This window comes from Stomoxys calcitrans, chromosome 1, assembly GCF_963082655.1.
Source record: "Stomoxys calcitrans chromosome 1, idStoCalc2.1, whole genome shotgun sequence".
Taxonomy (NCBI): domain Eukaryota; kingdom Metazoa; phylum Arthropoda; class Insecta; order Diptera; family Muscidae; genus Stomoxys; species Stomoxys calcitrans.
The window spans coordinates 236,079,623-236,090,901 of NC_081552.1; the positions used below are offsets into that span (position 1 = coordinate 236,079,623).

The window sequence follows — 11,279 nt, forward strand, 5'->3', positions numbered from 1 at the left end:
GATGGGTTTTCGTTTGACAAACAGCCGTTTAAATAAACACACCATTCATATGCCGTCTTCCAAACCTTGGGATACATCCCTCATTTAACAAATTAACCTCAGCTAAGCATTGTTATGTAAGCCTCCGTTTTTTTGGCTGTTATAATGGTTTCGATTTTGTCTTTTGCGTAACTGGTGCACGCATTTCTTGTACTTGCGATTTGTTTCATGAGCATTCACAGCATTTGTTTTATATCGGCAACTATAAAACAATTGAACACTTAAAAATAAAATTGCATTTCCATACAAACAGTTCATCGGCAATCACTTAACTGGCGACCTATCAAAAAAACACCAAATTTGGGAAAAATGACAAAATTTGTAAGTCATTCGAGGTATTCGTATATCGAAATGTTAATGTTCTCTTTCAAATTTCAGTTGTTTTTATTTGGTACCCTGTTGGCTGTTATACACCTGGGCCAGGCAGGATTTGCTGGTCATCAATTAGGCTATAGCCTTGGCTTTGGTGCCCCCCCTGCACCATTTGCCACTCCAGCTCCAATTGACTTTGGCACTACGGCTTATGCGGGACCATTGCCAGCAGCTCCGCTGAGTGTTAATACTTATGCCACAACATCCCATCATACTTACACATCAGCTACTCCAGGACCAGTGGTCAAATATCATGCCTTTGGGAATCCCATCAGGGCCTATGCGCTGGGTCCCAGCATTGCAAAGTTTGGACATCTACCCTCTGCTTATTCATTTGAACCTGCTGCCTATGGTGGAGGTGGTCCAGTGTCATATGAGTTTTCACAGCCTTCCGAATCATATGGAGGCTGGAGCACTCCAGCAGCGGCAGCGGTTAATTTTGCAGCACCTGTAGCAGCAGTGGGGAGATTTGAAGCCCCCAGGACAGTGGTTAAATTTGGGAGACCCATAACCACAACCACTACGACATATGCAACAGGGGGTGTAGGGGTGGGGGGAGCAGTGCCAGCACTTCAGGCATATGCTACACCCTTTGCAGGTCCTGTGGGTTGGTGAATAGTTGCCCAAATACACTCAGACGCCTTTCATAAAGTTGAAGCTGACTCAATTTGCTAAAAAAAAAATCAATTTGCTTTCATTATATTTAAAATTCTTAGCAATACCAAGCATGACGAGCTGAAATATTCAAAGAATGCAATTAAATTGTTTTCATCCATATCCGCTTCAAAGACTGTGTATGATTAATCCATATCATCATACTGCTAGTTGGCTGCAAGAGTGTCATAATTCAAAAATCTAATATTCGGTTGCCCAATAAGTAATTGCGGATTTTTTAAAAGAAAGTAAATGCATGTTTAATAAAACTTAGAATGAACTTTAATCAAATATACTTTTTTTACACTTTTTTTCTAAAGCAAGCTAAAAGTAACAGCTGATAACTGACCGAAGAAAGAATGCAATTACAGAGTCACAAGCTGTGAAAAAATTTGTCAACGCCGACTATATGAAAAATCCGCAATTACTTTTTGGGCAGCACAATATATAATCTAGCGATTGACTATTAGCGGAAAGATTTTTAAGTAGTGGAATTGAACTTTCTGTGGCTATGTGAAACAAATATTTTTTTCAATTTGGGCTCATAAATTCATCACCTATTTGATTTTCAACGCTTATGGTACTTCTATTTGAATTTTCTAAATTATTCCAGATTTGCTTATTATGCAGTTATGACACTCTTGCATTAAATGGGCGCCACATTTCCTTATTTTTATTGCTGTTGCCTTAATTTCTAAGTTATGATTTAATCAAAACAATCGTGGAATTTTAATTTTAGTTTCATAAATAAACAATGAATTATCATTAATCATTTAACGATGGCTTCGTTGTTAATACTCATAGCCAGAGCGGTAGAGGACTTTGCCATTTAGGTGGGGGTAACTAGAAATATTCGAAAATGTTCCAGTGAGAAGTGGTAAGAAATTGACTACAAATAAAAATATATTTTTATACACACCACTTTAAGGTGAATATTCCCCCATTCATTCTTATACCCTCCACCATAGGATAGGGGTATAGGAATTTAGTCATTCTGTTTGCAAGCACTCGAAATTTTGGTCTAAGACCCGATAATGTATAGATATTCTTGATCGTCGTGACATTTCATGTAGATCTAGCCATGTCCGTCCGTCGGAACAGGGGCAAACTTCTCACATATCAATGAGTGCAGTCCGATTCAAGTTTAAGCCTAATGATAAGGGGCCTTCAAGCCGAGTCCGAACGGCGTACCGCAGTGCGACACCACTTTGGAGAGAAGTTCTACAAGGCATAGTACTTCACAAATGCTGCCAGCGTTAGGAGGTGAAAACCACCGCTGAAATTTTTTTTTGATGGTCTCGCCAGGATTTGAACCCAGGCGTTCAGCGTCATTGGCGGATATGCTAACCTCTGCGCTACAGTGGCCTCCAATGAAATTGACGTGTTTTGTTATGACGTGTTTTGTTATGACTTTCAACAACTGTGTCAAATAAGGTTGAAATCGGTCCATAACCTGATATAGCTGCCATATAAACCGATCTTGGGTCTTGACTTCTTGAGCTTCTAGAGGGCGCAATTCTCATCCGATTTGAATGAAATTTTGCACGAAGTATTTAAATATGATATCTAACAACTGTGGAATGAAAGTTTGCACGACGTGTTTTGCTATGACCTCCAACAACTGTGTCCAATAAGGTTCAAATCGGTTCATAACCTGATATAGCTGCCATATTAACCGATCTGGGATCTCGACTTCTTGAGCCACTAGAAGGCGCAATTTTTACCCGATTGGAATGAAATTTGGCACGAGGTATTTAAATATGATATCTAACAACTGTGCCAAGTATGATTGAAATCGGTCCGGAACCAGATATAGCTGCCATATAAACCGATCTTGGGTCTTGACTTCTTGAGCCACTAGAGGGCGCAATTTTTATCCGATTGGAGTGAAATTTTGCACGAGGTATTGAAATATGATATTTAACAACTGTGCTAAGTATGATTGAAATCGGTCCATAACCAGATATAGCTGCCATATAAACCGATCTGGGGTCTTGACTTCTTGAGCTTCTAGAGGGCGCAATTCTTTTCCGATTAGAATGAAATTTTGCACGACGTGTTTTGTTATGACCTTCAACAACTGTGCTAAGTATGATTCAAATCAGTTCATAACAAGATATAGCTGCCATATAAACCGATCTTGGGTCTAGACTTCTTGAGCCTCTAGGGGGCGCAATTCCTATCCGATTGGGCTGAAATTTTGTACGATGTATTTTGCTATGACCTCCAACAACTGTGCTAAGTATGATTCAAATCGGTTCATAACCTGATATAGCTGTCATATAAACCGATCTGGGGACTTGACTTCTTGAGCTTCTAGAGGGCGCAATTCTTATCCGATTTGGCTGAAATTTTGCATGACTTATTTTATTGTGATTTTCAACAACTTTGCCAAATAAGGTTCAAATCGGCCAATAACCAGATATAGCTGCCATATAAACCGATTTGGGATCTTGACTTTTTGAGCCTTAAGAGGTCGCAATTATTATCAGATTTGCCTGAAATTTTGTTCGACGGATGCTCTAATGGCCATAAACATACTTTTTTATTTTGGTCTGAATCGGTCTATAGCCTGATGCAGCTCCCATATAAATCGATATCTCTATTTTACTTCTTAAGCCCCCAAAGAGCGCAATTGTTATTCGAATTGGCTGACATTTTACACAGGTCTCCAACATATAATTTAATTGTGGTCCTAACCGGACCACATATCAATTAGTGCCGTCCGAATCAAGTTTAAGCTCAATGATAAGGGGCCTCCTTTTTGCAGCCGAGTCGTCCGAACGGCGTGTCGCAGTGCGACACCTCTTTGTGGAGAAGTAAGGGATATAGTATGGCAGCGCTCAAGGCCTTGGGTTCGAGGACGGTGAGTTCGAGGTGTGTGGCGTATTGTTTGGAGTCCCTGGCTAGACTCCGGGTCCACCATGTGATGATGACATGGGTTCCTGGAGATAAGGAGGTGGACGAATGCACCTCAAAGGGTTCGTCTGCGCAGGGCGAACAACTCACCGGTCTTGCCAACATGCCATTCGTCGAGCTACTGAACACAGTATGGCTGCGCTCAAGGCCTTGGGTTCGAGGACGATGAGGTCGAAGTGTATGGCGTATTGTTTGGGGAGTCCCTGGGTGGGCTCAGAGTCCACAATGTGTCTCTGATATGGGTTCCCGGACATGAGGCGACGGACGAATGCGCCACAAAGGGTTCGTCTGCGCAGGGCGAACCACTCACCGGTCTTGCCAACGTACCATTTGTCGAGCTACTGAACATAAGAGAAGAGATGACAGGGCAGAGTCTGTAGTAAAATGGGACTGGGTGGATGGTTGCTGGAACGCTGCATTGCCCTGGCCTGTCATCGACCGGTTATTAAGCGCATATCTTTACTCCTTTGAAAAATAGCGTGCTTTCGACAGACAAACAGATGGACAGACAAGGCTAAATCGACTTAGAATGTAGCTGCTTGTTGGTATCCAAAGTTTGGCCTGGTCGAACTTAGGCATGTTTTAAAGTTAAACAAGTAAAAAGGCGTTAAGTTCGGCCGGGCCGAACTTTGGATACCCACCACCTCGGGTATATATGTAAACCACCTTTTATCAAAATTCGGTGAAAATTTCATACCTTATACTCATATACCTCATACCGATCTGAACTATATACGACACGGATGTCGAAAAGCCGAACATAAGTCGCTGTGTCAAATTTCAGTGAAATCGGATTATAAATGCGCCTTTTATGGGGCCAAGACTTTAAATCGAGATATCGGTCTACATGCCAGCTATATCCAAATCTGAACCGATTTGGGCCAAGTTACATAAACATGTCGAAAAGCCTAACACAAAGCACTGTCCCAAATTTCGGCGACATCGGACAATAAATGAGCCTTTTATGGGCCCTAAACCTTAAATCGAGAGATCGGTCTATATGGCAGCTATATGCAAATCTGGACTGATCTGAGCAAAATTTAAAAAGGACGTCGAAGAGCCTAACCAAACTCACTGTGTCAAATTTCAGCGACATCGGACAATAAATGCGTCTTTTATGGCTCCAAAACCTAAAACCTAAATATCGGTCTATATGTCAGCTATATCCAAATTTGAACCGATCTGTGCGATATTGCAGAAGTATGGCAAGGGGCTTAACTTAACTCACTGTTCCAAATTTCGGCGACATCGGACAATAAATGAGCATTTTATGGGCCCAAAACCATAAATCAAGAAATCGGTCTATATGGCAGCTATATCTAAATCTGAACCAATCTGGACCAAATTGAAGAAATATGTCAAAGGGCCTAACACAACTCACTGTCATAAATTTCAGCAAAATCGGATAATGAATGTGGTTTTTATGGGCCTTACACCATAAATCGGAGGATCGATCTATATGGCAGCTATATCCAACTCTGGACCGATCTGAGCCAAATTAACGAAGGATGTCGATGGGTCTTACACAATTCACTGTTCCGAATTTCATCAAAATCGGATAATAAATGTGGCTTTTGTGGGTATCGGTCTATATGGCAGCTATATCCAAATCTGAACCGATCTGGGCCAATTTAACGAAGAAAGTCGAAGGGCTAAGACAACTCACTGTCCCAAATTTCAGCAAAATCGGAAAATAAATGTGTCTTTTATGGGCCTTAGACCCTAAATCGGAGGATCGGTCTATATGGGAGCTATATCCAAATCTGGACCGATCTGAGCCAAATTGACGAATGATGTCGAAGGGCCTAACACAACTCACTGTCCAAAATTTCAACAAAATCGGATAATAAATATGGCTTTTATGGGCCTAAGACCCTAAATCGGTGGATCGGTCTATATGGGGGCTATATCAAGATATAGTCCGATATAGCCCATCTTCGAACTTAACCTGTTTATGGACAAAACAAGAATCTGTGCAAAATTTCAGCTCAATATCTCTATTTTTAATGACTGTAGCGTGATTTCAACAGACAGACGGACATGTCTAGATCGTCTTAGATTTTTACGCTGATCAAGAATATATATACTTTATAGGGTCGGAAATGGATATTTCGATGTGTTGCAAACGGAATGACAAAATTAATATACCCCCATCCATTGGTGGTGGGTATAAAAAAAGTTCCCAATACGACGCCCCTGCTTTTAGGTCTGCTTGTAATGGGAAAGAATGTGGCTCTATCGTAGATTAATACCATCACAGCTTAACATATTAGCCTTACCCATCATCCGTGGATACTTTGTCTTCAACAAAAAAAAAAAAAAAACACCTCAAAAATGTTTATCATAATTTTCCAATTCCAATCGCACCAAATACTGTCAATGCACTCATAATTTTCGTTGCTGACATTGCCACCCATGACCTTTCTATGGCTGACGCATTCATCCGGCCTTCTTTTTCTTCTTCTTGGCCTAAGCTCTCCAGTCAAAACCAGCCACTTCAGACTTCAATGTTTGAATTGTTGTTGGCATAGCTGCTGTCCATTCCCATAGGCCTCTTAACTAGTTTGGTGTTGGTCTGTAGTGCGTGGTGTCAATTTCAATGAAAATCAACTTCATCCGGCTTTTGGTTACAGCTGGAAGGTTTCGATTGGATTGGGTTTTTCTTTAACGCAGCAGAACAACATAGCACAGCTATTAAACGCACATAAAAATACATAAAAGCTTAACTTCAGTTGTGGCCTAAAATGGAGAGATCGAAAAAAAAAAACAAAACCAACAACAACGAAAACTTTTTGCTTTGTCATGCAAATGCGTGTTGACTGTTGCACGAATTTTTAGTATCAACTGAAACGCAACACTACCACGATACTAATTGACAAGCCGTTGCTTTTGGAAGCTTTGTTCACAGAGTTGGCGTTTTGTAAGAATCATGAACTGCAAGAAGAACTGAATGAGACTCATACTACACTCAAAAAACTTTGGTTGTCTCTGCATATAGGTGCCGTAAACTGATCTCTAGATTTCACCATTAAGGAACAGGGGCAAACTTCTCCCATATTAATGAATGCTGTCCAATTCAAGTTTAAGCTCAATGATAAAGGGCCTCCTTTTAATATCCGAGTTTGAACGGCGTGCCGCAGTGCGGCACCTCTTTTGGAGAGAAGTTTTACCTTACAAATGTTGCCAGCATTAGGAGGGGAAAACCACTGCTGAAAAATTTTTTTGATGGTCTCGCCAGGATTCGAACGCAGGCGTTTACCGTCATAGGCAGGACATAGGACATGCTTACCTCTGCGCTACGGTGGCCTCCTAAGACTACAAGCCCACTTTTGCTAAATCTGTGCGGCAAGTGAGTGATAGCATTGGAAGGGCGTGGGGGGAGGATGGTGAGACGTTGGAGCATTACCCTGCTTCGGCATTACTCTGCTTCGCGGCTAACAGACAACTGCACTTAAGTTGTGTCACTATACCTGACAAGAACCAACATGAGGCGTGGTATGGAAAACAGTTAAGTATTTTGTAAGAAGCATTGAATTCCGTCCGTCCTTCCGTCCGTCCTTCCGTCCGTCCTTCCGTCCGTCCTTCCGTCCGTCCTTCCGTCCGTCCTTCCGTCCGTCCTTCCGTCCGTCCTTCCGTCCGTCCTTCCGTCCGTCCTTCCGTCCGTCCTTCCGTCCGTCCTTCCGTCCGTCCTTCCGTCCGTCCGTCCTTCCGTCCGTCCTTCCGTCCGTCCTTCCGTCCGTCCTTCCGTCCGTCCTTCCGTCCGTCCTTCCGTCCGTCCTTCCGTCCGTCCTTCCGTCCGTCCTTCCGTCCGTCCTTCCGTCCGTCCTTCCGTCCGTCCTTCCGTCCGTCCTTCCGTCCGTCCTTCCGTCCGTCCTTCCGTCCGTCCTTCCGTCCGTCCTTCCGTCCGTCCTTCCGTCCGTCCTTCCGTCCGTCCTTCCGTCCGTCCTTCCGTCCGTCCTTCCGTCCGTCCTTCCGTCCGTCCTTCCGTCCGTCCTTCCGTCCGTCCTTCCGTCCGTCCTTCCGTCCGTCCTTCCGTCCGTCCTTCCTTCCGTCCGTCCTTCCGTCCGTCCTTCCGTCCGTCCTTCCGTCCGTCCTTCCGTCCGTCCTTCCGTCCGTCCTTCCGTCCGTCCTTCCGTCCGTCCTTCCGTCCGTCCTTCCGTCCGTCTTGACCTTGACTTCTTGAGCCTCTAAATGTCGCAATTATTATCCGATTTGCCTGAAATTTTGTACGATAGATCCTCTTATGACATCAACATACTTGTTTATTATGGTCTGAATCGGTATATAGCCTGATACATCTCCCATATAAATTGATCTCTCTAGTGTACTTCTTGAGCCCCAAAAGGCGCAATTCTTATTCGAATAGGCAGACATTTGCCACAGGTCCCCAACATATAATTTAATTGTGGTCCGAACCGGACCATATCTTGATATCGCTTTAATAGCAGAGCAAATCTTTTCATATATCCGGTTTTTTGCCAGGAAAAAAATTCGACAAATGCGATCCTTGGTAGAGGGTATATAAGTTAATCATAAGCAGGTTATGTTCGAAGTAGGTTATATCGGACTATATCTTGATATAGCCCCCATATAGACCGAACGGCCGATTTATGGTCTTCCGCCCATAAAAGCCATATTTACTATCCGATTTTGCTGAAATTTGGGACAGTGAATTTTGTTAGGCCCTGAGTTGGATTTAGCTGCCATACAGACTGATATCTCGAATTAAGGTTTTGGGCCTATAAAATGCACCTTTATTGCCCGATGTCGCCGAAATTTGGGACAGGGAATTGTGTTGGGCCCTTCGACAGCCCTCTTCAATTTGCACAGATCGGTTCAGGTTTGGATATAGCTGCCATTTAGACCGATTTTTCGATGTAAGGTTTTGGGCCCATTAAATTGGTATTTATTATCCGATTTCGCCGAAATTTGGGACAGTGAATTTGGTTAGGCTCTTCAATATTTGTCTGCACCTTGGCCCAATTTGGTCCAGATTTTGGTATAGCTATCATATAAACCGATCGCTCGATTTAATGTTAGGCGCATTTATTGTCCGATGTCGCCGAAATTTGGAACAGTGAGTTTAGTTACATACTTCTGCAATATGGCACAGATCGGTTGAGATTTGGATATAGCTGTCATATAGACCGATCCGACGATTTAAAGATTTGGGCCCATAAAAGGCGCATTTATTGTCCGATTTCACCGAAATTTAAGACAGTAAGTTGTGTTAGACCATTCGGCATTCCTCGTCAATTTGGCACAGATCGGTCCAGAGTTGGATATAGCTGCCATATAGACCGATCCTCCGATTTAGGGTCTTAGGCCCATAAAATCCACATTTATTATCCGATTTTGCTGAAATTTGGGACAGTGAGTTGTGTTTGGCCTTTCGACATCATTCATGAATTAGGCCCAGATCGGTCCAGATTTGAATATAGCTGTCATTCATACAGATCATCCAATTTAAGGTTTTTGGCCCATGAAAGGCGCATTTATTGTCCAATGTCGCCGAAATTTGGGACAGTGAGTTAGGTTATGCCCCTTGACATACTTTTGCAATATGGTACTGATTGGTCCCGATTTGGATATAGCTGCCATATAGACCTATCTCTCGGTTTTAGGTTTTGGGGCCATAAAAGGCGCATTTATTATCCGATTTCGCCGAAATTTGGGACAGTGTGTTTTGTTAGGCTCTTCGACATTTTTCTGCAACTTGGCCCAGATCCGTCCAGATTTGGATATAGCTGCCATGTAGACCGATATCCCGATTTAAAGTCTTGGCCCCATAAAAGGCGCATTTATAATCCGATTTCACTGAAATTTGACACAGTGACTTATGTTAGGCTTTTCGACATCTGTGTCGTATATATTTCAGATCCGTTTATTTTTTTTTTTTCTCTATGTAGATGTTCTTTTGTTTACAAACGATAAGCAATTTACTGTCAATATTTATAGATTTTTATAAGAGTGACCACGAACATAAAATATTGACTTCAATTAATTTGCTTAATTAAACTTTTAAAATCTGAATCTATCATAAACAGGCACGATATCAAGTAAAGCAAAAAAGAAGAAAAAAAAAAAGACAAAAATCAAATCGAAAAAACCCACAACAGCTGAGAAAAATATTTAATCGCGAATTAGATAAAAAAAAAACACAATAACAATTTTATCAAGCATTCGTTAGCTTTGTCAGAATCGCGAGGCTGCTTATGAAATCGAGCAGCTGCTATTAAGAGCAATGAAATAATTTTGCAGCTTTCAATCACAGCCTGGCAAAGTATAAGAAGATGGTATGCAATTAAACAACATTTTTGACTTGTGAAGGAGAGTAAAAATCATTTTAACACTTCCCTTAAGAGATGCTCAAGTGCTGGGTTCTTAAGATACATATTTGAGGAAATTGTTGCTGTGGGTTTCTTTCTATCTGTTTGCAAATTTTTATGTAAATTTTGGGTTTTGGGACTTTTTCGCTAAGTGCGGTTAGTTAGTTGACTCATTAGCAATGTATTAGCAAAAACTCATAGCCGTGAATAGGGAAAATATTCACAATATGAGGGTGATATTAAAATTAAAAGCAGATGAGATACATGGTGATTGGTAAGATTTTGGTGTGATAAAATGCCATGGCAAAGCATGGCATATACAATACCATACCATACAATGGCTTAGGCTAATAAATCATAGTGCCTTTGAAGGTCTGTCATAAATTTATGATTTTATTGGCACTATGAATATAAATGACAAAATTTTGCTTGCAAGATTGATGAAAAACTTTGGCACTAGCAAAATGTGATCGTAGTTTTGAATGATTTTTTTATGATAAAAGTTTAGTAGTCCAAATTTTTGATTGCCCAAAACTTTGTCGATATATATAAAAACAAAGTATGCAGAGCTATTTATTAGACATAAACTCAGCTGGGAATTTAATGTTAAATCAGAATTCTTGATAGATTTTCAATAAAGTTTTGAGTTTTTTGATGCAGTCACGAATTTACCTTTAAGATGCATTGTTTCGGTGATACTGCAATTCTCAAAGATTTTAAAGTGAAAACAAGACTTTGACCGATTTGATTTGGTGGTGTCACGAATAAAGGCCGATTTTCCTCTAGGACGCATAGTGTTAAAGGTACAGCCATTTAAAGTTTTCCAACTGAAATTTCGATTTCTAATGGACTTTCAATGAAATTTTGAAATTTTTGATGGTGTCACGAATTAAGGCCCGTTTCCCTCTAGGACGCTTAGTTTAGGAGATACAGCCATTTCAAGTTTTCCAACTGAAATTATTTCGA

General features: G+C 41.4%; 1 protein-coding gene across 1 annotated transcript; it reads left to right on the top strand.

The window, feature by feature from the left end:
• Window positions 1-348: 348 nt before the first annotated feature.
• Window positions 349-1,026, top strand: LOC131997688 (uncharacterized). Its single transcript, XM_059368947.1, has 2 exons — window positions 349-360; window positions 418-1,026. The coding sequence occupies exons 1-2, from the start codon at window positions 349-351 to the stop codon at window positions 1,024-1,026; spliced, it is 621 nt and encodes a 206-aa protein (XP_059224930.1).
• The last annotated feature ends 10,253 nt before the right edge of the window (window positions 1,027-11,279 follow it).